Below are 26757 nucleotides of genomic sequence, written 5' to 3' on the forward strand. Positions count from 1 at the left end.
TTGAGGAGTCTATTAAAGCTTTGCAAAGAGCAGCTTAGCAATGTTGTCGTTAAAGTACCTTAACGGCTGTATTGACTAGAAATTGTAAATAACGGCAATAAAGCTTTGTAATTTTTCCTAAATTTTTAATTCTAATAACAATTAAAGACGCTTAACCGCATTTAAGCTAAGAAATGTAATGTAACTGCATTTTAGTTATGTAATCTTGCAGAGGCGAAGCAGTTAGCGGCTTTCTTATTTTTTTTATCTCAGGAACTAAACAAGATATAAAAATTTCGATAATAGTGCTAGATTAAGCATTTTTTTCTGGTTCGGATGGTATTTAAAAGTCAAAATTGACCAATTGTGGGTTAACGGCATTATAGTGATTGGACGGCAGAATAGAGGAAAATTTATATTTTGAAATAGGTACGTGTCGGTTTGCTGGCATTTTTATTTTACTGAATTTTGTTATTAACCTTTTCACAAAATTAAAATGCATTTATGGATTTAGCGGGATTTGGATTTGACTCATAATATGAGTCAGGTATACGTTTTGTTACACTCTCATAAATATTAAATGAATTGCATGTATTTATTATGTCTATTTCAAATAATTTTCTATACCTGAACACAGGTTTCTGTTTTATTTTTGGGCAGTTTCCTCCTTCAAAAACAAAAGAATAAACACCGAAAATGGCGGACTAATCTATTGTCCCATTAGACTCTTCGCTTAAGTTTAAGCACTTCTTAGATTATAAGGAAGTTTTAGCGTGAAACGTTCGTCATTTGTCTTCATTAACATAGTTACTTCATAATTTTTGTTTGATGCAAATAAGGTCTTGGAAACCAAAGGCATTTTCCTACTGGCAATGAGGCGTAACTTGAAGTTCTTCTTTTTATATTGCTCCTTAATTCCTGATAGCTAGATATTGATAGATTTTGGCTATGATCTCTGACAATGGTGAACAAAGTTCTGTCTAAAGAAAGTTAGGTTTATTTTACTCCTATTTTGATTCTTAGAAGACATTTAAATTTTGTACGTTAGCTGCTCTCGCCTTTGTAGGTGTTTGTGTTATTTTGAATTTCTGGCTTTCATTCTTCAACAATGAAGAATTCGCTCAACGAAGCCCAAAACATTTCAAGTCTGGATTGAGACTCGATCCAATATTTAGATCAATCACAGGACATAATCTATGGCAGATTATTGAGTTTTGAGCATTGTTTTGCAATATGAACTGTTGAGTTGCCACGTTTGCCAATACCAAGGACAGCAAAGTAGGCTTTACATCCATCAATCGTATCTGTGACGTAATTTCTCGGATATGATATCTATAAACATGAGTCATGTCACGCTGTGGTTACAATTTGAACTAATGTGATTACTGGCCATTACACCAAGAACTGCGCCAGCGCACAAAACAAGTTTTTGTTGACGCTCTCTGACGTACGTCTGAAGGTGACGATGTTACCTTACAAATATTTATTTGTGATCTTTTTTCTTTGAGCAGTCCAAGGATGCAAGGTTGAAAATAATGTTAGGATCCATTTTTGGACAATCTTCGAGTAATTTAGTACTTTTTAGTCATTGTTGTCCGTTTCTGGATTATCTAAGACACTGAATTATTTGGAGATTACTTTGGAGACGAAAATTTCAAAACCTTTTATTATTTAACTTTCAGTTATTAAGATCCTCAAAGAGAATTATTAATGTTACTGGGGCAGCAATTCGATTTGCAATATCCATGGACATCAACAAAAACAATAAATATTCTCTAATTCTACGTAATAATGAGAACTGCAAATATTGTTGTAAATGTTGGCAAATATTCAGTGACGTTCAATTTGTTACAGTTAAATGCAGATTAGGTATTGCCAAGTAGGAAAGTTGTCTTCGTTGTAATAACAAAATATTTACGTTACCTATGAGTCAAAAGCATTCGGAAATTCGTGTATGAATTTGAATTGTTACCAAGTAACTAAAGTATTGATTTATTGAGCACTTATTAAAATAAGGTTAACGTTCAGTTATTTGTATGATTCTATTTTGTGAAAGCCATTAATAAATGGTTTCCATCCAATCTTTACAACTATCGACATCATGGCAGCTAGCCAACACTGCCAATACATTGAATTGTGGCTCCTTCATTGTTATTCTTTTGAGGTTTGTCAGTATGAGCAACTATAGCTGTATGCTGTTAATAGGACAAAGATCTAGAAATAGATATCCACCGTTAGACTATTAAAGACTAGCTGTGCCCGCGACTTCGTAGGCGTGAAAATAGTTTGAATAATGTTTCTCGTTTTTGCAAAATTTTTCTTTACTGCTCTGCCCCCTATTGTATAAGTGCCCTGGAAAGGGCCTATGTACTGAATGAACTATTTGAATTGGCTGCAGGGTAATGTTATCTAAAGCCTAAAGCCTTCCTCGATAAATGGGCTAAATCCAACACTAATAATTTTTCAAATTGGACTAGTAAATCTTGAGATTAGCGCGTTCAAGCAAAAAAACAAACTCTTCAGCTTTATAATATTAGTAGATCTAGAAATAGTTGTGACCTCGTTTCTTTTGCCATTGAAATGTAAAGTCGATGACCTGAATGTTAATGTTGATGAGCCCTTTACGTCTGTCTAGGTATTTCTGACATGATAACATCCTCTCAACACTGTTGTTTTTCGCTCGTCCTTGTTGCGTTTTGCTTGCATTGTGTCTGAGTTCAGATTTTACTGTTTGCTTTGACGCACACGTGTAGGTAGGTAAATGATAATGATTATGAACTATGTTTGTATTTTAAGGAAGGAAGCAAGGAAGAAGAAAATGTTACATGTTTGGTGTCTGGAGCTTATAATATTAGGCAGAGCTTTTGATTTTAAATTACCATTCAGGTTAAAGTCAATGTCTATCGGTTTCGGATGATGATTTGGTATCACCTATCCTGTTTCTTGGAGAATATGACGATAAAGTAAAATTAGATAAACTTACAAAACCCGACAAATATTTTTATAAACCACTTACTTATCCATACAATTTCTCTCATTTCAGGAGTCGCTGGCAGACTGGGAGCGCGGCTACGCATCGCTGCAAGCACCAACTCCCATAGCGGGTGCTCGCAAGTGGGGCGCACGCGCTGCGCACACGCAGGACACCGCGACTGACAATACTGCGCCCGCCACCAACGCTACGGACGTTTGCAAACTGCTTGTGGTGAGTACTAAGACTATTGGGAGGACAGACGATCTTTTTGGAAGGCGTTTGATGCAGGTCAATCTGGAAATAATTGGGAAATGCTACGCCACGGACGCTTGTAAATTGCTTGTGGTGAGTACTAAGAGGAAGAGAAGGCAGCCGCCTTAAAAAAGGTTGCAGAAAGGTGCTGGATGCAAGCCGCTTCCAAACGTCCAATATGAATTTTAATCTGGTCTCTTTTTATGGACATTGGACTATGTTCAGCAGTGGACGTTCTATTCTTAAAATAATGATGATGATGATGAGTAGGTACTTGCAGCGGTAGTAAGGCCCGTTGAGCGGGATTTGCTGTTGTCTCAGCTGATCCTGACAGCCCCATGTAATGCGTGGTCTAACGTCTAGGGCAGTGGTTCTTAACCTTTAAGTCACTTATATTTTTTCAAAATCCTATGAAAGGGGAGGTCGATTTCTCGCCAACTGTGCGCCGCGCCGTTTGCGTTGTGTTGACTCGACTCATCACGTCACGTCACTTGTTTATTACGATGTCTTCGCGGACCACTTGGAATGCCTCCAGGGACCACTAGTGGTCCGCGGACCACCGGTTAAGAACCACTGGTCTAGGGCGAAGGGCGTGATGAAAATTTCTACCTAGTATCAGTACTCTGTCGCTCGCAAGCCTCGACGCCGGTAGCGCGATTAAGTTACAGTTTTCTTACGGGAATTTTAACTGTCATTGGACCCGCGATAAAATTAAACAGAAAAAATAGGTCATAAAATAGCTACAAGACATACACGGGCTGCTCTGTAAACTGCGCAAGCATGTCCTTAGGCAATTGTTGGAGATAATTGTCTAATTGTATTTGTTATCGAGTTTCCCATCATGCGCTTAATTGGGGTTAAATAGCTACTTACCCACTTTATACACGCTGACCTAATCCTTGAATCTGAGACAGAAAAACAACTAGAGTTGTTTGGTACTGACCAGCTAGTCCTAGGCAAGTGGCATAATTGATAAAAATTTGAATGTCAAAAGATATTTGCTCCGGCGTATTTTTTGTACCCATGGATTTACTTCGCTCCGCTAAGGAATTTGTTTTTGAAGCACATGTCTAGGGGACAGTAGCGCTGTTTTCTAGCATTCCTCGTAGCTTAATCTTTGATATTAGAGATTCAAATCAATCACTAAAACTCTTCATAAAATTAAACCTTCAAATGTTTCCAGTGACCTCATAAATGCTTCTTCATTCACAGTACATCGGCGACGCCAAGACTCCAATATGGTCGATGTCGCTGTGTGGCGGGAACGCTGCTGCGATCGCCGCGAGGACTGGCACCAAGCTGCTGCCGCCCAAGATACGCGTGGTGTGGAACCCGCCCACCACGCCGTATCAGCATACAGAGAAACTACGGCTGGTGGTCACTGCTATCAATAGTGGTAAGCATGACATTCGCCGTGATCTCCTACCTATCGGGACTATTCCCACCACTGCAACTCCTGTGTAGCCAGGATCTACAGCTTGACCGCCAATAAAAACCCAACCAGTGAAGGTCAAGTTTGTCCCGGGGGAGTTAATGTCATTGGACTCGTAACGAAATTAATCAGAAGAACATGGGAGAAATTCGAATCAAAGTAAACGACATAGTCTGTATATTTGCCAAACTTAAGTGGCAGTAACAAGGGCATATCTCCTAGAACTGATGGTCGTTAAGGAGTATTTATTCCGTGGTTAAGGAAAGAAAAGTCCTATAGTGGCAACCATGGACCGAAAGACGCAGTTTTTGGGCAGGCCTCCCAAATCGCACGTTTTGGTAATCCTTGGGAGACCCTTTTGTTTAGGAGTTCCTATTTTAATGGCACTCATTATAGCATTTTCTAAAATAGATTATTTGAATATCGTAAATATTAAAGTGAAAAAGTTTATACTAATATTTGTCTAATAAAAGTAGGTATCTCCCCTTCCCCAGAAGCCGTAAAGATACGGGGGAATTTATGATTCATACCTACGCAGATAGTAAATTATTTATAATTAGCTCTTCCACGATTAAGAATATTATTTACAATTCCTACTTCGTTAGTAGGTAATGTCAGTTAACTGTGAATCATCTTTCCGATAAAGTGTAAAAGGTAAATATCACAGATCACAAAAACTAAAGGGAGATGTGACAAGGGGGCGGGGTTGGTGTCGCAGCAATATGCCCAAAAACAGAACACATTGCTCGAGCTCGTGTCAGCAATGATGATAGCAGCGACGTCATAATGTAAACAGTTTACATTGCTTGCGTAGTACTAAAGATTATTCGAACATTGATTACTGATACCGCAGTGTTTATTGAGCACATATTTTGATTACTTTGTGCGTGTGAATTTGTAAAGGCTAGCGTCCACATGTCGGTATCGTACGCATCGGACGTATCGCACGCAACGGATCGTAGTATTATTTATATGGAAACTCATATAAGTGCGTCCACCTGTCCGCATCGTACGAATCGCACATCCGATACGATGTGTTTTGACGATGCGTCCGTTGCGTACGATACCGACAAGTGGACGCTTAGCTTTAGTTGGTATCTCTCTATATCTCTATGGTAAAGATTTTGCTAAGTGTAACCATTAACACTTTACAGGCTCAGTCTGCAACAACGACTCCCAATTTATATGCGGGGACACCAGCCTCTGCATATCCTCGTACCTCGTCTGCGACGGAGTGAGGCACTGTCCAGGCGGCGAGGATGAGGACGCCAGCGCCTGTTCCCATAGAAGGGACCCGCCACTCCTGGAACTGTTGAGAAGGTTTGCTGCGAGAAACCAGGAGCTGTTGGGACTGGACGAACCTGATACTATGACGAAGCCTTCGGTTATAAGTGAGTGTTTTGATTTACTACTTAGATAGCGAATAGTTTTTTGTTGATTGTCAATCGAGTTAACTGCTCACCAAGCAGCCGTGACGTCACATCGACGCTCTCGCACGGATATGGGGCGAACGCACCCCGCGTTTGTGCTTGCACTCACCGGTGTGCGCGTGAGTGCAAAGGAGAGACGCATTCAACGAGGTGCGCAGTTATCTCGATCGGGTCGTATGAAGTAATGTGACTTCGCTCCAAAGATAACTAGCTTAGCATTCGATTGTAAAACACTAGCTGCTCTTGTAAGTCGCTGCGGTCTTACCACTACTAAGTAACAAGTGATAAATTTAAAATAATTGTCAAATGAAGAGTCCCTGGTTACCTGTCCCTTTAATGCTAGTTTGGTTAGGTTAGGTTAGTTTATCAGACAGAAGTATAAGGGACCAAGCTACCAGGGACTTTATTAGCACTACGGATGATGCAGATTAATTTAAATTCTAAACAAGATGTTCACTTTAGGGTTTCTGCTCGAGCCTTCTCGAACTCGAGAAATTTGGCTTCATTCGAGACGAGAAAAAAATTGCCGGAGCTCGAGAATTCTCGAGTTTCGATTTTGAAGCTTTAATACTCTTGAAAGCCTGTTTTCTTAGACAAAAGTAAGTTTTTGATTATTTAATAGGTTAACGTTGCTTTTAGACTGGCCTAGTCTTTCCTTTTTTAACTGATTTGATTTGCAAGTAATGATCTCGATCGAAACTAAGTAATAATGTTTACCTATGAGTATGCTATACCTATTTATTATGCCTATGTTTAACTCTGACTGATTTAAAGACCGAAAAATTTGTTAACTGTCTGTTAGGTTAGGTACTCGTGCCTCCTCGTAAAGATTATTCAAATCGTTATCCTTAAGAAATTTAAAAATTTATTAAGAAGTGTTTTTTTGTTTATAAAAAAAAACTATTTATCGTAATTTTGCTATTTGGACTTGTGTTCTTTGGAAAACAAGTGATTCAATTGTAGCTCCAGATTTTTTATTGTTATTTATCCTTAAGTACACGCGACTTTATGACTTTAGTTCCTTTAGTTAATAACTAAGTTATGATTAGTAGTTAATATAAATTATGAAAGAAGATTTCATTTTTTGTTTATTTCCTGACCAAAATAAGTGGTGTACTAAATTCTAATATTGATTGTTGTGCATTAAAGTAGGTATATCGATTATAAAACCTGGGTTTTTATTAAATTTCAACCGATTTCAACAGTTTTAATTAAAAGACTCGAGACCCGAGAAAACTCGAGACTTTGGCCTCGAGAATTCCCGAAACTCGAGAAAAAAAATAGGTCGAGAAATCAGAAACCCTAGTTCACTTGAAAGATTGACTCAATTGGAACCATCAACTTCACCTGTAGAGTCATTCGGGGTAACAGCACGCGGTGGGTAAAAGTACGCGGTGGTCCGATCTCCGACAGGGGTGGGGGAGCAGAGGTCTGTGTTTGTAAAATAGAGTGGCGCTACTGTCGCCGTTTAGGAGCCACGCGCCGCGCCGACGCAATCTAAGTACTGGTCGCGACAAGTCGCCGAATACTTGTAGCACGCTTATTTCGTTTAATTTTTATGCCACGGAAAAGTGTGCTGTAGTTAAATGGATAGCTCTGTGCCAGTAAGTATACTATATTTCTATTGTTCATTTAATGTAGTTTTGATCTAAGTTTATCATATTCGTAAAAAGTATTTAACATGTGTGTTGTGACTGATTATTTGGTATATTTGCCGATTGGGGTAAGAGTACGAGATTAATAGTACGCACGCGTACGTTTACCCCCGTTGCGTACTTATACCCCAAATGAAATAAAAATATCAAAAATTGTGCAATCTTTCAGAATACCTACACCAAAATGCCGAGAAATTACATAAGGAAGGCCCCTCAGCGGATCCTCATCTCATCTCAGATGACCAAATAATGAAGGCCAATTATTTTGATCTCAAAGTGTGACTATTGCCAATATAAATAATTTAAGACAAGATTCACATTATAATAGATACAGGGTGGAATTTTGTAATGCCACCTGGAGGGAAAGTACTCTTAGTAATGTAGAGCAATCGAACCAACTAAAATTTGTTAAAAATTACACCCTGTATTTTTATTGCATCGATCGTTAGGGTTAAGTTTATGGATGAAATCTCTCTAACAAACTTGCTTAAATTAAATGAAAGGAAAACCATGAAATCTTAAATTATTTTAATTATTTACAAAAAATTGTATGGTATGATAGTGAATTTTCGTAAAATTTTCAAAAATCTTTGAATGGAGTTCTCTTTGTTTTCAAAAATTAAGGAAAGTTTTATTTGAGTAAAATTTTCTATCTACAATATTAAGAGTACTTTCCCTCCAGGTGGCATTACAAAATTCCACCCTGTATATAATACAAAGAGTTCTTATTTTTTTTAATGTTAAAGTTCTTAAAATGTTATTTACAAGATTAAATAAATATTGATTATTGCCAATCTTAATTGTATTCTCTTAGAAATCTGAATGCGTACGTTTACCCCGCGTGCGTAACTTTACCCTAAGACTTGCGTAATTTTACCCACACATCGGGTCAAGAGTACGCATCGGAAAAGTTTTCAGTTAAGCCTATGTAGGGCTAAAACTAATTAATCTTGATGGAAATTTTTCTTAAATAGTGAAAATTTATTAAATATTCTACAGATTTAATATCATAACATGCCAATTATACAATTCTTTATAGGTCTGGGAGGCCATCAAAAAAAAAGTGCGTGCTCTTGACCCGAATGACTCTACCAGGGGCTTTATTAGCACGAATTGTGATTTATGAAGCAGATTAATTTACTATATTCCAAGCATAATGGTCACTTGGAAGATTTTCATTAATATACCTAGTTACAACACCACTTAAAGATCGTTTCATCCACGAAGACGCGCCCCACCAATTTTTGGTCGGGGGAAGCGCGGGATGCGGGGAGTTTGATCCGAGCAATCCGAGCGTCATTATTGTAGAGTGCGTGTGCACTCATGGATAACTTAGCGTGTACCGATAACACTCAAACATTAGCGGAAGAATGGTGGGGCGCGTCTTCGTGGATGAAACGATCTACTATAGTTGCAAAGCAATGCAGTATTAATTGAGAACAGGCGACTTGAAACTTTCAGTGAAGATATCGGAGGGCGAGCAGAAGTCCAACGCGTTTATGGAATTCGCGGCCGCGCTGAAGCCGTACGGACCCTGGAGCTACCTGGTGGTCGGCATGCTGGTCTGCGCCACCATACTTATGTTCTGCCTCGCTTGGGGTGAGTGGACAGTCATTTGACTACCTATTAGGGTTCTGTAGCCAAATGGCAAAAAACAGAACTCTTAGAGCGCTTTCACTTAAGGGCGTTAGAAGCGCGACAGCAACGCGGCAACGGCGTTTTTATAATGTGAAGGCATGCATCCGCATTCCGCTATCACATAGTATGAACTTTTCGGCAGCGTTTCTGTCGCGCGTTTGTCGCCCTGCTAAATCGCCTAAATGTGAAAGCGCTCTTATTATACAACTAGTTTTTGTCCGCGTGATTTTTTATCTGCCATATAAAAACTATATCGCGCGCGTCCCTGTTTCAAAAACTGGGGAAAAACTATCCTATGTTATCCCGGGAACTAAATTTCATAAAAATTATTTCAGTGGTTTAGGCTAGAAAGCGTAATATGTAGAGTTACTTTCGTTCGTTCGTTTCAGCCAAATGACGTCCAATGCTGTACAAAGGCCTCCCCTAAGGATTTTCACAATGACCGGTCCTGTGTCGCCTGCAGACTTTCGTTCGCATTCATAATATTAGTAGGGATATTAACGAAAAGATCGATGACGTGGATACCTATATAAAATCCGGAACGAAGTCGTTTGGCAGAAGACCAAAATAATGGACGCAACTAGTCCAAATACCTCAGATTTGTTTCTTCCCCGGGCTGGAAGTTCGTTTATTACTAGAGAAAATCTTGCTAGGACATTCCTAGCGAAAGACCCATTCAATCTAAATTGTGCCGACCCAGAAAAGTGTTTGTAATTGCCAGATTTTTTGTGCTACACGAACGACAGCATAATGACATCTTAATGATCTTATGTAGTTGTAATACGTGCTATTTTCCAACAAACATAATGTAACGTAATGACTGTGCAATAAAAACCATCTTTTCCGATTCCAGAATGCTGCTGCAAGCGCTCCAAGCCTTCTGACACGCCGTTGAACATCCCTCCATCGTGCATTGACCTCTCACCAACTGTCACCGTGACAGCTGCCTCACAACAGATGTTTACCTCGTCCCTTCCCTCCACTCCCCCCGAGTACGAACCTCCTCCTTCCTACTCCTCGCTGTTCCCGAGAGCCTTCAAGTCTTCCCCTACCCCGGTACCGCATTGCTCTCACCAGGAGCCCCCGGATTGAATCTAAACACAATATTAGTTAGGTAGGATATTCCAATTCATGCTGCCCGCGATATGGTCTGCTGACAGAATTGACCCCCAGTCCTTGGTGTTGCCAATGTTAAAAATATTTTTTATTATTATTAGTTCTTAAAAGTACAATAGCTGTCTATATTATCGCATAAATCCCAAAAATATGTGACTATAAGCAGTGTTTCTTATTTCCATTGCCTTCAATTAAACTTAATTTCGCCTGAATACCTAGTCTTCGGGTAAATAAATAAATAAAAGTATAATTTTCATGTCAAAGAAGTTCAAAGCTGTAATTTTAAAGGACTGGGGTATTTTAGTTTCTTTATATTCAAATAAATGGGTGGTTCTGTTGTCAATGCTATGGTTGCGATTGTAAGTTTACATTTAACTGTTTATATCATTATTTTAATGTGAGATTGCCATGTATGAAAGTTAATCTGAAACGTAACTGTTTGTCTGTAATATGTTAAAAAGCCATAATATTGTATTTTTCAGCCAGAGGAAAGATATTTTTAGAAAACTATATTTTATCACGGATTTAACTGCGTAAAATGACTACGATTTTTAGGTGTTTGACAAAAATAATAGGTACTAATTTACTTCCAAATACTCAGTCTCCAGCGGTCTCTTGTAGTATCACAGTATAAGTTCACCTCTTTTAAATTCTTGAGTTTTAAATAAAGATTATAACAAAGAACTCCAATAATATTTATTTAATCGCAAATAAATTAAAAGAAACAGTGTCCTTGCTAAATTATTTAAATTGACTTTAATTTTAATTAAATGCATGGACAAAAACTTACTTCGATGATATTGACTTTTAGGACAAAAAATCGGTTGATTTTTATTTTCTATTACGACTTGAAAGGGGTTTACAGTACAGATTTGAGACTACGCAACATTGTGTCACCTTAGTAGGTACCTACCTAGTTTATAAATGCGATTTAATGTTTATCTACCTTACATACCTTTCTGCTGTGTTGCTGGCTTGGACGAATTAACAAGGCTGCTGGCTGTCACATTCTTGTAAACCTTTTTAAGACAACTTAATAATTTGTTATTTAATCAGAGTTAACAGTATAGTCAAATGGAATTTCTATTCCTAACATTTTAATGTGGAATCAATATTATTGTAAAGTATCTAAAATACGAAAATGTCTGTCTAGTATGAAAAATTATACAGTTTTATAAAACGTCTACGTGTTTAATAAGGTAGATCTGTAGTCTGTACTAATCAACCATACAATGTTCATAAGTACAATACGACGCCATATTTTAACTGAAATGTAGAAGACACAGTTTTAGTTGTGTCAAGTATGTATTATGAAAACATACCTTTGTAGTTTGTAGTAGGTACCTAACTAGTTACATCTTACTGGTTTATAACAATTCTGATAGTAGGTAAACTAAAGTAGGTATATTATAAATTTTTCGAGGAAGTTTTTCTAAGTTTTGTGCAGTACCTACCTACCTAGACTTGACTTTGAAAAACTGTTATAAAATCGGTGTCGTAAACGTGTATCTTACGATCGAATGTTTTCTTTTGATTTGTTCTGTTGGATATCTATACCTATTTCTAATTCTTCTAATAATTTATGCAGACAACTGTCCTATTGTATTGTTATGACTGCTATTTTTTTTAGTGACCTTACAGTACTACCTAAGCAACCTAAAGTCAGTACCTAGTATTTTTCACAAGAACTGTACTCCATGTTACTCTATCTATTGAATAACAAACTATCGAAGTATTTCTTTTGTGTCGTTGAACGAGATCTTGGTATAAATGATTTGACTAGTCTTAAATAGGATCTGTTGTAGGTATTTTTTAATTTTAAGATATTAGATAATAAATAAAACATTGTAAGTTTGTGAAATATATGAATTCCATGAAATACCTATTAACACGAACGTGATATGTATTATAGGGAATAATAATGATTACAAAAAATAAATAACTAAGTATTTATTTTAAAAAGCGTTTTATTGCAATGTCCTAATGATAGGGAATTAAGAATACTGTTTTAAACTTTTATTTCCCTTTGGTCAGAAATATTGTGTCCCAACTAAATGGCGTAATGAAACCCACGCCCTCAGCCCATCTCTAGTTAGCTACATTAATACGCTTCATTTTATTATAATGTACAAACAAAATTCAATTAACTAACTTGAGTAAATATAAATTAGATAAGTAAAGTTAGCGTCAAATAGTTCGTGACACCTAAAGTGAACATTATGGACGTGTTGCGAACTTTTTAGCTACTTTGGGTGTCACGATTTATTTGACACTGACTGTACATAATATCAAATACAAACCATTTTTAAACTTTCATAAAACTTTATTTGCTAATCTTACTACATTATTTATCAACGAATTCGAAAGAATTTACTTTAAAGTTTAAATTAGACAAATAATAATGTGAAAATTACTTGCACGATCAACAGAAGAAACTAACAGAACAGAAAGTCTATGATTACCTTAACTTTATTCTACTCTTAATGTACATTATGTACTAAGGTTGGAAATAGGGCAATATTTCCACTTCTACCACTTCATCTTTGAATTCTACAAGTCGTTTTGGGTCTTTTTTTACCACCACAACTTTCTCTGCCAAAGTATTTTTCTTATGCTTATGAGTTTCTCTTTTATGTCGTTTCAACGACTTTTCATTACAGAATATCCTATTACACTGAAAACAAATGGACTTCTCCTTTGTATGAAGTTTTTGGTGTGATGCAAGATCATCAGCGTTATCGTAAAACCTACCGCAGATGTTACAACCATGAATAAAGGTTGCGTGTTTAACAATGTGTTTTTTTAACGTAACATTTCTAGAACACTTGTAACCACAAGTAGGACATTTAAATTCCGGTTTAATATTCCTATGAACTCTTTTAATGTGCGCATACAAAGATACCTGGGAGTAGAAACTGGCAGCACATTTTTCACATGTGAAAGGTTTGACATCAGAATGGTGTTTTAAATGTTCTATCAGAGTTCCCTTGGATTTGTACATTTTCTTACAAATATCACATTGGAGTGGACTTCGAGTGTGCATCTGTAAATGTTTTGTTACCTTGCGACGACCTGTTACTACCTCACCGCAATATTGACAAGTTATTTGTTTCTTTATAATTTTATGAATCTCTTCGTTGTGACTATCGAGTGAACTGCGTTGTGAAAAGCCTTTGGAACACAGACTGCAATAGTATGGACGGGCTCCTGTGTGAATATTCAAATGGTTATCAAATTCATGAACCCTCTTAGTCTCGTAGTGGCAGAATTTACAAAAGAACACTCTAGATTTTCCTACACCTTCAATTCGGGTTTTACTAGCCAGCAGACAGTTCAATGGCCTTTTTTTCAAATGTTTGTTATATGGAATGAAAGCTTTGAATGTTCGTTTACAGTAATTACAAATCAATTTTTCCGCTAGATGCACTTTTTTCCAGTGCACACGAAGTTTACATTTGCTCTTGAATGATCCGCCACAGTCGTGGCATTCTAACTTCAGGTCTATGGCCTTGCTTTTTTTAGGTGGTGGTTCATTTGTCTCATTCGTAGTCAGATCGGCTTCTGATTTTTCAACCTTCGTCTCAGGCTTAACTTCTGGAACATCAATGCCTTCCCTGTCTATGTCTGGTTTAGTTTCAAAGTCTTCAAATACAGCATCATCATAATACTCAACTTCCTCATACTGTACGTTGTCCGAAGACTCGTCTTCCTTTTTCACAACGTTAGCAGGATCTGGATATTCAACCACTATTGTAGAATTATCAGATTTCACTTCTTTTTTGTCTGTAGAATGAAGTATTTCGTTCGATCTCTCACATTTAAGCTTAAAACTGATTGCAGATTCAAGCTCCTTAAGACAATCTTTACATATTTTACTGGGTAATCCATCATCTTCCTTTATTTTTACATTCGCAATCAATGATAAAGCGTCTGAAATAAGTGAGTTGTTGTGGATCTCAAAAAGTGACTTACAATTTCTTCCTATTTTGCTTCCGAAACGCAAACAAATACGACATGTTGTGTATGCTTTCCTTCCCATTGCTTAGTAGTAAGACTTTTTCAATAGTAATTAATATTTAATCATATTTTTAGAGCTAAAAACAATTCACAAAGCTTTATGCGAACAACTTGTTCACTAAAAAACTGACGTTTGTTTCAGTTTGTTTGACGTTGATTATTTGATAAGTTTTGTTTTTTCCTATAAAAAAGTAGGAAAAGGCAGAGGCAATAAGCTATACAGCTAATACAGCCATAATCCATATTTTCTGAATAAAAATAAGTAGTTCGTCCATTGCTTTATTTAAAACATTAATAAAAAACAAATAACGTCAAGTGTACCTGTCAATGTCAAACTGTCAAGAAAAAAAAATCGAACGATCTCCTCAAAGTCAACACTGGAATCGGACAACAAAATAACAACGAATAATTAATTTAAAAACACAAATAGGAGTGCGTACTGATAATCTATACTTAATAATAGATTAGTTAATCATTTTGAGAACATTTACGAGACGTCGAACCATGTCCAAAGGTGACAAAACAATTATCTGTCGCGTGTGTTTACGCTCCGACATCAAGATCCGCAAAAAATGTATATCGCTCTTCGAAAGACACAAGGATGCTCTCATTTGTGACAATATAAGCTCCATCGCAAATGTTGTGATAAAACAGAACGACGGTTTGCCCAGCGAGATATGCCCAGATTGCCTTTTGGAGTTGGACACAGCGGTCACTTTCAAAGCAAAATGTGAGAATTCAAATATCATTTTGCTGGGTACTCTTCCAGGTAACCAAATTACGCAGCTAACAGAATTCTCAATTGATATGAAATTGGAACAGATAAAAAAAGAGGAACCTGATGACTATGTTGATGATAAAGACTTTGAGGTCGAATATCTGGACACTGACGTTGACTTCGGTTTGGATCTTGATCAAATAGGTAAACAAGAAACACAAATAGAAACATTAAATGCGAAACCAAATAAAGAAACTCAATTTGAGTGTCACGACTGCGGTGAATTCTTCAAAAGTAAATGTAAGTTAAAAGTTCACTGGAAACGTGTTCATCTCTTGGAGAAATTAGTGTGTGAAACATGCAAGCGTGCCTTCAAGTCTACCAAAGCTTATGTAAGACATGTTAAAAGCAATAATAGATCTTGTCTTATTGCAAAAAAAGTGACGGTTGAGGGTATTGGGAAACAAAGAGTATTTCATTGTAAAGATTGTGCATACAAATCCCGTCGAATAAAAGATATCCAGACTCATTTAGTGACGCACAATGGAGATAGACCATTCCAATGTGACCTGTGCCAAAAGAGATTTACCCAACAAGGATCACTACAAAGCCATAAAGAAACTACACACAAATTATACTTAAAAGAAATCACCTGTCAGTACTGTGGAAAGTTTCTTCGTGGTCGCAATCGTATCTACCTACACTTAAAAACGCACACAGATAAGCAAGTGCAATGTGACATTTGTAAAAAGGTTCTAGCCAATAAAAAGATTTTGGTCAATCACTTGCAACGTCATACTGGTGTTAAGATGTTCACATGTGAGACTTGTGCGAGTCCGTTTTATACACTTTCAGATTTATGCAATCACAGACGAACGATACATCAAAAAGGGCAACATATTTATAAGTGTGAAATCTGTGGTTACACTACATACAGATCTGAGACTCTTAAAAAGCATAAAGCTCGTCATACAGCTGACAGAATACCATGTCTTGTATGTGGTATGTTTGTTGCAAACGCAGACGATTTGCTCCAGCATCAGAAGCGGCATTTATTTAAAAAATATGAATGTCCATATTGCCAGCTCAAATATGCTAGAAGGGACTCACGAGATAAGCATGTAAGAGCCAAGCATAATTTCCTATTTTCTAACATGAATAATTTTATTGTTAAGAAAGAAAAACCACCAATAAATCCATCGGATGAAAATGAAAAAGTCTTCATAGAAGTTGATGTTGCTCCCATCCTGACCACTATTAAAAGTGGGTATAAAATGACAAGTGAAAAATAAAATATGCCCATTGACCATCTACCAATGACAAGGTATATTACTGCATATTGTATTAATTTATATTGCACACCGTTGCAGTAGCATTAAAACTGTATATTGTTGCTCAGAGTAACTGGAGTGGCTTTTCTCCATAATTCTAATTATTTTACAAAGGATGGTTTTGCTTAAGCAAAACTTAGATCAGAATATAAACCCTAACCAGATTCCTGCTTGTTTTGTAACTATGCCCTTTACTAAATAGTCATTTGTATGTATGAAGAATATTTAAGTATGTATTAATAAATACAGTATGTATTTAAAATTGTTTCTGTATTTTATTACGGATTATACCTATCACTTTAAATTCTTATTATTGGAAATACCTACTTGTTCTTATTAGTTCAATTAAACCAAGTTAGTTAATAATAATATCTAAATGGAAATAACAAAGCAGCAGAATTTAGTCTTCTCACAAGACCTAGGGAGTAAGTACTGAAGCCATATGAGCAAAGACTCATGTTCTGAAGGTGTGTTGAAGAATGATTCTCTTAAATACTGCTAACCTCGCATTTCCTAAAGAAAAGCCTAACAAACTGAAAACTCTACTTCCAAAGTTCGAAAACGATCTGTGAAAATTAATTTTGCGTAACGTTTGCAGCGAGCGAGCCGTAATTTAATGAAATCGGGCGGAATCTAGATAAAATGGATTAAACCGTCGAAGTGGGTAGTATTGTAAAGTATTTGACGTTCAGCCAAAGCGGGTCGTTTTAACGTCGGCTTTTACGTTTATGCGGGTACTAAAGTTTTGCAGCTTTATCAATTTTTACTATATTTTTGAAACCGGTTTTCTCGCAAAGCAGCGCTACGCTTCACAGTACCACGATCATAGATTAGTTATCTAATAGATAGGCAAGGTAAAGAAAGCTTTAGGCAAAGCTTTTTTTAATAAATCTATACCTACTAATATTATAAAGCTGAAGAGTTTGTTTGTTTACTTGAACGCGCTAATCTCAGGAACTACCGGTCCGATTTGAAAAAAAATTTCAGTGTTAGATAGCCCATTTATTGAGGAAGGCTATAGGCTATATACCATCACGCTACGAGTAATAGGTGCAGAGCGAAAATGAAAAATGTTGCGAAAACGGGTTTTCACGCGTACGAAGTCGCGGGCACAGCTAGTTACTACCTATATTATCATTAGCACGTAAGTCGCGTATGGATTTTATAGACCGTGTGTGACCGTTACGCAGGTTAGATTTATGAAAAATGCCTTTTCTAATAAAAAGTACGGTAAGTAATCAAGATCTGAACATTCTGAACCCCTGCTGCAACAAGTGATCCGCAGAGCGCTGTCGGTGGGAAATACATAGATAGCTAGGTAGGTAGTAGGTTACTTTAGTAAAGTTTAGTAGGACCTACTTTAGCTTACCGAGCGGCAAGCAAGCGGGTGCCTAACTGCCTTAGCTTAGATAAGTTTATAGAATTTAATATTATAAGTAAAGCGATTTCACAATCACACAAGTGAAGTCTGTACAAAACTTTGTCCAGCTGGGCCATTCTTATTCTTACGCATTTTTGTGTGAGATGTAAGAATAGCATATGTTTTTAAAGAAAATCAGTGCACTGTATATTAATTTACTTAGTAAAATACCTCTATTAACTAGGCCCAATATCATTTTTATCATAAAACTATTAAAAGAATATTTAAAAAAAGTTACAAGTCCAAAATGTCACGGACCGTGTAGTGTGAGATTCCCGGATTTGGACATACAATATTTTTTTCTGAAGAGATGTTATGTTATTTTGATAAATATTACAGTAATTATGCAAGATTAATACATGTTATATAAGACTGTTAAAAATTTATATCAATAATAATTACCATTTTTGATTTTGAACACCAAACATTGTGTGAGCAGTTTTTGTGTCACAACCACGTGCGCCACTTTAAATATGCGTAACTCGGTAAAAAACAATCTTTGATATTGACATCCCTTGCTAAGTTTTATTAGAACAGTAACATTGTCATCTTATTAGATTTGCAAATGGCTGAACGTAGTGAGTGAGCCGCAAAAAATTATTTCCTATTTATTTAAAAAAAGGGACAACCATAACACGTCCATCCCGTGTACGGTTTTTAAAGGTAGGTATCAATGTCACGCTATTGTATAAAACATAATTATGTACCTCATGCAGTATAGTTTCAGATAATTGCACAAGATCTGCTAATTCACATATAGTTTTTTGGATATATCGGACACGTTCCAAATTGTCACGGCCATGGTATTAAAAATGTGTCACTACCGCAAACTATTTAAGTACATGGTCGTGACATTACAACGCGTGGTTGTGACATTCTATTTTTATTATTTTAATAGTTTTTGTTGTTCCGCTAAATTATTTTGTGTATTGTGCAATTTTTAGGAGTAGCCTTTTAGTAAGTGTACTTATTTTTCGCTAGTATGATTTTCTAGATGCCACGAAAGAAAAATTATTGCACTTTCTCATTTCTGCAGTAATATCAAATTTTACTGAGATAGCTCCCGGTAAAGGCCCTGCAGAGTTGGTCGGAGTTGTTTTAAAAGGAATTGCTATTAACCATATTTTTAGTGGTACGGTGACTATGAAACATGTTTAAGTTGTCAAAACCAACTGTTATGTGAATCCTACAGAAATCTCATATGATACTCAATTAGGTACCTACTGTGTTTAAGAGTTACTAATTTGTTAAGCATATTATCATATCGAAACCATGTAGGTAGCATATCGGAAGCATGATCAGATAGTGCCAATAATAAAAAGTCTATTTTTTTATTATCTAGTAGATATATTAACTACCTGACGGTATTTTTGATCTCAGTTTTAATTAAATTTTTGGATGTTCAGAAAAAAGTACATATTACCAAATAACACCTTTGTTGATGAAACGAATTTAGTGTATTTTATTGTTAATAAATTTAAACTATTATGATATAAATTTAACAACATAAATATTATTATTTACAGTAAAAATGTAAAACTGTCACATCCGTGTCATTAGTGTCACAGCCGTGTTTACGTAGGCTATTTTGTTTCCTTTCCGAGGGCTTTAAGGTTGTCCATATACATCAAAAGTATGCTTTTGGTTTATACTTTCGATACACGTCGCAAAAAGTTTTTAAAAAAAATCTTTAATTTTTAAAAAAAATATGGCACAAATTTAAGAATGGCCCAGCTGTGGACGTCATTTGGCTGAAAAGAACGAACGAACGATGTCTGTATAAAACACCTACCCACAAAGAATCCACATTAAAAGCTTAGCTTAAAAGAGCACTTCAACAAGTGGGTACCTAGGTAGGTCAACAATGCAACTTATCTATTATGTTCTTTATAAATTTAATTTCTTCTTTAAAAGCTTTAACATTACCCTGTGTTACCTGTAATTTTTAACGCATGATCTTTGACCGGTCGCGGTACGTTTGCTCGCTACGGCAAGTCGCACGCAATGCCAGCGCGAGCTCGAACCAGCGCCATTTTTACACCAGTCCAGTTATAGGCGTCTCGCGGGCCGCACGTACCGTTGCGACCGCTGTGCCGAAACGATCGCGAACAAAAACATAAGTAACCCGTTCCTAAAGTGTGAATATCAACAAATATAAGTTTACTATAGTGTAAAAACAACATATTACGACTTTCAGTGTGAAATTTCTCGAAGTTCCATTGTGTAAAAAAGTTGTGTTGCAATTTCTGTCGGACACCAACGAAAAGTTGGCTCGTAGATTTGCTCAGTTTTGTGTTTGGCAAATGTTGGATGGTTTATGAGTGCTCTGTTGTATTAATTTGCATCGAATTGGTTCATAATTGGACCTATTGGACTGCTGTTAATCGCTCGCGATTTGGAGGTAGTCGAGCATCAGATCAGGTTTGTTTTTTACCTATTTTACGTTTTTCTTGTTTGCGGATCGCTGATATCATTTAACGGTAACTTCGCCATACACGTGTGCCGTATCAGGAGTAAGTAAGATAGGTATAGAATTCGTCTTATTCAAAAATAAACTTTTCTACCTACTTCAATAATATTTCAAACAAGTAGGATAATCCACGAACTCTGAATATTAACAGAAGTAGAATGTACCTACCTATTAGGTAGGTAACAAGTAGGTTTCAAAAAAAGAATCTAAAGGCCCTCACTCAGACGCATGTAAATAAATTGGCACTTGATTATTTTAACGATTTTATAGGTCCGTTTGTTCATATGACCTATGCACCTGCTGCTAAATTATGCATGTAAAAAGTTGAACTACCCACATTTTAACTGTTTTGGGTGTTAACTTATTTTTGCCCGATCTGACCTTACTGTAGGAAAGGATCATGTTTTGGTGGCCGTGTCGTGTGGCTTGTTCCGACTAGTTGCATAACCTGCTCCGTAGCATGGAATATTTTTGTTTTCCGACAACCAAGTTGATAAAAACCTGCAATATTGTAACTTAATTTTGAATCTGGGAATTTAAATAAAAAAAGATATTAACTGTTTACACCGGTCCGTTTTTAGTAGTTTCATTTTAATCGCGTTATGTTCGCTAATCTATTGCTGCTTCTACACTATGCGGAAATTAGCCGATAAGTCAAAAAAACAGAGGAGTGGGGGATGAAATTCATTGATAATAAAATTCATCCCCACTCCACTGTTTTTTTGCTTGACTTGGCTAATTTCCGCGCAATGTAGGTACCTACCTACCTAAATAGAAAATATTTAATAACTGGAGGAGGTCCGAGGTTTGGTTCCTAGGCGGTCCGGAATATGATTCCGTATGTTAGGCGACACTTTATGCACTATGTCTATGTATGAAAAGCAAATAAGTCTGGCAGAAGGCTTTAAATCACACAAACAGATAACAATATCGCTAACTTGAAAGCCCAGCAGAGGAATAGAAAAACCCTTTTAGACCTTCTGTTATCAAACCAGATAGGCTACTAGTCTGTCCATCTTACGGCATGATGAACAGAAAAAATGTCCATTTTAGCGTTATTCAACGTACCTACCTACCTAGCCTGATGTAACCTTATAGGGAGCTGCAGTTGCATAACAGACCTAGGTAATAAAGATTATAATGTGAACTAGCTTTGCACACTTCGTATGCGTGGAAATTTTTCAGTATTTAATAGGTACTATATTTATATAGCTTTCCGCCCGCGGCTTCGCCCGCGTGGAATTTTGTCTGTCACAGAAAAACTTTATCGCGCGCGTCCCTGTTTCAAAAACCGGGATAAAAACTATCCTATGTTCTTTCCCGGGACTCAAACTATCTCTATGCCAAATTTCATCAAAATCGGTTGCGAGGTTTAAGCGGGAAAGCGTAACAGACAGACAGACAGACAGAGTTACTTTCGCATTTATAGTTGGGATGGGATTACTTTCCAGTTTGAATCCACCCTCATCTGCTTATAGTTTTTAAGGACTGATCGCATGATTAAACCACAAAAAAATCTCCAGTTTCCAGCTAACCAGGCTTGTATTATGAGTATTATGACTACTAAAACGAGAACTTGTATTATAAATGAGATTATGAAATGACAGTCAAGTACGAATCTACTCGGTTCTATTCTACTCGTAGTTTAGCTGAAGGTTTGTTGGTTTTAACGCGCTTATCTCAGGAACAGTTAGGTTACTGGTCCGACTTGAAAAAATATTATTTTTGTGTTGGATAAGGCTAATACCATCACGCTACAACGGGGGTTTTTTTTGGAATTAACTGATTCAATCCTAATTTAGCTAGTAATATTTTTTTACAAGTCTTTATGGTTAAAAAAACAATGTAAGTAGGTTACATGATATTATGTGTAGTATCACACTGCGTCCTTTGTGAGTAAACTGCTTATGTATGGGCGATACGTACTCGGTAATCCAATAAGACTAAAGTGTAGTCCGTAGCTAATTATTACGCAGAAGAGACAGAAATGCTAGCGTCTTTACATACAAGAGCCTTGAGCTTTCTTTGTTGTAATTTGCTAGCATATTCTATTATCTTCTCAGCTGATTAGGATTTTTTGATCGTGTGTGGAATAACTTTGTGCGACTGTAGTTTTATTTTGATCGTAAGAATATTATCTGCCTAAATTTAGTCTGCAATAAAAAGAACTTGATAGTATTACCAAATTAACAGAATATTAAAATGAGTATTATGAGGTAGGTTAGGTAGATATTATGGTTTCCTCATACTTTCAGGAGATCCTGGAATATTTTAAATTTTTTCTGTCTCTTATCAGTTACTTCAGCGGTTGAGACGTGAAAACGCAAGACACTTTCGCATTTACGTGTAAGAAAGAATGTGTAACAGTAACTTTCGTACTTACATTATTATAGGGACAATATTATTTGATCCTCTAAAAACTAATTGATCTTTTTTGTATGTGCACTTTTAAAAATAAATGATGTTTTTTATTATATTTTATCTTTATATTAATTATTGGGTCTATATTAGTTGATCTACGGATAAATTATGAATGATCTTCATTAAAGGTAACATAATATTCATATTTAATATACTCTTTTAGTATTTGGTAAACAAAAATAATAATTGATCCTCTTTTTTAGTTATTGATCTTTAATTTTGTAAATTTGATGATTTTTATATCAAGTTTGCCTTTTAATATTGATCACCTAATAAATACATTTCGATCTATGTATAACTTAACTTTAAAATATGTATATTTGATCTAACAAAAAATATTATTGGTTAATATTTTTAATTAAAAAATATCTTTTAATTTACGCGGTACTTTGTGGTTGAGTGACAATCGTCCGTCATTGATTACTGAGTTGGCCAAGGGCTTAGCGGCCAATAAGCAAGCAGAATGGTACATTGCCATGTTTGTTTAAATTACAAGCTTTGCTTAGTTTGGGACTAGAGGCGCTATGTAAAATAATTTCTTACTTCTGACATCCCTGAACCCGACATCATAATTTTTACCTCTTTATTTTTTTCAAATCGCAAGGTTGATTTTCTCTTAGTATACCGATCTCGACCGTGATCAGTGACCATAAAGTCATCTGTCAACGGGTCGATTAGACACGATAAAAGCACTAAACGATATTTGTTTACTTTTAGTGCGACATCGGGTCGTAAGGACCTGATAAGTTTTTTTTCCAAATATTTACTGTGTTTGACGAAACAATTGCAAAACAATATTTATCTTTCGTACTACTGAAAAGACCGAATATATCCACCCCGCACCAACGCATCCAGCACCTAATGTCAATTCGACCCGATAACGCAGTGTGAACGAGTTAAGTATGCTTTTTTAATAAAAAAAAATCTTTGAACATCAAGTGCCTCTAAATAGTTTCCATCCTTTGACTACAACTTAATAAAAATAAGTACCATAACATAATTATTTTGAAGATTATTTGATATAGACAAAAAATAATTTATACAAATCGAATTATTTAAAAAAGTATCACATTATTGAATATTTGGTGCTCATTTCTTTTATTTTTGAGGACCAACAAGTAACGATCAGATATAATTTTTACATCTCAAATTTTTTTTGCGTAGTTCAAAAGAGGTTTAAATATCGATCGATTTCATTTATTTTATGTCTCAAAGAAAGAAGATCAATCATTAAAATAGATGACCATTTAGATTTTTTTATTTGCCGTTTTTGCTAATTTAAAAAGATCATTTAAATACATGCCATTATTATATTAGGCTACTATGGATTTATAGCTGGTTTCGAATACTTTTAAGATTAGTATACGATTTTTTTACGCCTGCCCGATCTGATAACATTGTCCAAAGGCCTCTGACTTAAATAACTTTGATTGAATTCCACCAAGTTAGATTATTTATTTAAAGCACATATTTTTGCGCCACCATCAGTGACCAAAGTTGCGAAACTCAATTTGTTTACTGCTAGAACTTAGAAGATCACAGGGCTGTCAAACAGAAGAGAAATGCTATACACTTTTATACTGGTTCTCGTTAAAGTGATATCGTTATCGTAAGTCTCATAGAACCGATGAAATTACCTACAATTTAAAGCTCAAAACGGGCTCAAAAACTGAACTCCGACAAACGTTACTTCGACATTACGTTACTCCGACACTACTGAATATCGACATGACTTTACTTCGACACTACACTACTTAGACAAAGGCGAATATCCTTTGTCGGAGTAGTGTAGTGTCGAAGTAAAGTCATGTCGATATTCAGAAATGTCGGAGTAACGTAATGTCGAAGTAAAGTTTGTCGGAGTTTACTTAGGTAGCCCTCTAAACTACCAGCGGCAAAAGGGAGAATTTGGCCTACACTCCCCACTCTGACTATTACGAGTTGAGGAGGTTCAATTTTAATATTTGAGCTAATCACAGGCTTCATTTTAATATTTGAGCTAATTAAAGACTTGAGTTGAGTTCTACTCTTGAGTGTGGATTTTATACTTGAGTATCGTAAATTAATGTCGTTTCATGATAATGGCCCTTAAACATTTTAAAAGGCTTAATCTATTTTAAGACTTTTTAGTACGTTGCTCGAATAAGTAGTTGTCACTTAGATTTATTAAGTAACTTTTTTAACAAAAGAGCGCCTGTTGTTGAGCTGATGAGTAGATCTTTTCCCTCCTGTGTGAGCTCCATCAGCCAACCCTAACCATCTAGGGAAAGTTACTCAAGTGTGTACTTCCTAATTAAAACCTCGTAACGTAGGTAGGTACTAGGTTTAAGTTATGTGTATTAAGAAGTACTAAGCTGCTCGCGTATATCTAGTGGTTCCCAAAGTTGTTTGGGAAGCCCTGGGCTAGATAATGTGTATGTTGCCGTGTTATAATGGAAGTGCTGAGCTGATATAGCTGGTGGAATTATGCAAAGTCTACCTAAGAAACTTCTGCTTCACAGTTTGATAAGCGCAGCGTATAATCTGGAAGTAGGTACCTACTTACAGTGGAAGACGTATGTTTTTTTTGCAAGGTCGGATGCATTTCCAAAGCCAAAAGTCAGTTAGTCAAATGACTGGTCTATATTAGCACAGCGCACACCGATAGATTGCTCTAAAAAGGGTTTTTCAAAATTCATCCTCTAACTGGGGTTCGGGGTTTAACGCAAGCGAAGCCGCGGGTATAAGCTAGTTTACCTATAAAATAAAGAGCTGATGATTTTTGATAGTACACAAAAATAAATGCTATTACTATCACAAGTGCGTTTAAAAGGTGAATCTTCGTAAGCCCGTACAATTTTGCAGGTGAAATCGACTTTCACACAATGGCCAAATTCGCAATAGTGCACCAAATGATTATCACGTGCGACGGTGACATGCAGGCTCCATGAACTGGTTTGATTCGATTAATTCGGCGCAAGCGTAGCGGGCGACCACAGTGCAGTTAAAAGCAGTACATTACCTACTTCCCAATTACTTAATTTTAGCCGCTTCTATCATAAAGATATTTTAAGTTATTTTAAACATGCATATGAATATTTTGCCAAGTAAACATATTTGTGAATAAGAAATAGTAATTATAATTTATAAAAAACTCTTTAATAAAAGAGAAGCGAATCAATATAATGCCGGCCCTTATAGAGCTACTTGGCGATCGAGGATTTACAAGGATGTCTTTTGGCACATAGTCAGTCATTTTTCATAAATTTGAACTACCTATTCATTTCATTGTAAAGGTCTAGACTCTAGACTTAAATGTCCAAGTATCCTTAACATTTCATTATTTAGCTAGCATCCATCTAGAGCAGCGGTTCCCGAAAGGTGGTCCGCGGAACCCTGGGGTTCCGTAGAAAGGCCGCAAGGGTTCCGTAAAAAATATTATCCCACGTTTCGTGACCGACGTTGTTGGCGCGCACCGACTTGTTTACGCACAAGGGAGGGGCAGGGCGTGCGGGCGGAGTAGTACGGGGGTTCCGCTAGGAAAAGTATAATCAATTAGGGTTCCTTGGCAAAAAAAAATTGGGAAACCCTGATCTAGAGCACAGTATATTCTACTGTGTCTAGAGCTTCTTCAACTTTTGCAATCAAAGATAATTACAGCACTAGATTACATAGACAGCTTGGTATGAATTTCAGCTTTAATTAGAAAAATCATTGCATTTTGACTGTTGTGACACGTGACACGCGCGCGCGCATTTCATTTACCGTTATGCGTACGGGCGTTATAACTAGCGATACAGCGCGATAGTAACACCGCACTGTGAACTGATATGGTGTGGAAGTAGTGTTGAAGAGAGTTTATAAAAAACATTATTTGGTCGTCTCTACAGATTTTGAGCCGCTGGCTTATGGTAATGACGATGAT

At 36.3% G+C, this 26757-nt stretch overlaps 3 protein-coding genes and 1 long non-coding RNA gene across 5 annotated transcripts in view; all 4 read left to right on the plus strand.

The window, feature by feature from the left end:
* The window catches only part of LOC135079940 (uncharacterized), a 100899-nt gene extending 88461 nt beyond the window's left edge, over positions 1-12438 (plus strand). Inside the window, exons 3-7 of one of the 2 annotated variants that reach the window (XM_063974588.1) lie at positions 3023-3184; positions 4418-4601; positions 5792-6028; positions 9166-9321; positions 10214-12438. In XM_063974588.1, coding sequence (XP_063830658.1) covers positions 3023-3184; positions 4418-4601; positions 5792-6028; positions 9166-9321; positions 10214-10452 — 978 coding nt within the window. In that variant the 3' untranslated portion in view covers positions 10453-12438. The remainder of the gene's footprint in view (positions 1-3022; positions 3185-4417; positions 4602-5791; positions 6029-9165; positions 9322-10213) is intronic. The other variant, XM_063974596.1, reaches the window with a different exon arrangement.
* Positions 7427-8522, plus strand: LOC135086019 (uncharacterized). The gene is made up of 2 exons (XR_010260265.1): positions 7427-7671; positions 7892-8522. It is a non-coding gene; the product is annotated as an uncharacterized LOC135086019 (long non-coding RNA).
* A 2559-nt stretch (positions 12439-14997) lies between the features above and the next one.
* LOC135078179 (uncharacterized) lies at positions 14998-25783 on the plus strand. The gene is made up of 3 exons (XM_063972768.1): positions 14998-15603; positions 16297-16474; positions 25698-25783. Exons 1-3 carry the CDS (start codon positions 14998-15000, stop codon positions 25781-25783), a joined length of 870 nt encoding a protein of 289 aa, XP_063828838.1.
* LOC135079957 (uncharacterized) overlaps positions 20022-26757 on the plus strand; it is a 218603-nt gene continuing 211867 nt past the window's right edge. The window contains exon 1 of the mRNA XM_063974606.1: positions 20022-20383. The gene's annotated coding sequence lies outside the window, so the exon portion shown is untranslated. The remainder of the gene's footprint in view (positions 20384-26757) is intronic.

The sequence above is a fragment of the Ostrinia nubilalis genome, chromosome 2 (genome assembly GCF_963855985.1).
Source record: "Ostrinia nubilalis chromosome 2, ilOstNubi1.1, whole genome shotgun sequence".
Lineage (NCBI taxonomy): Eukaryota > Metazoa > Arthropoda > Insecta > Lepidoptera > Crambidae > Ostrinia > Ostrinia nubilalis.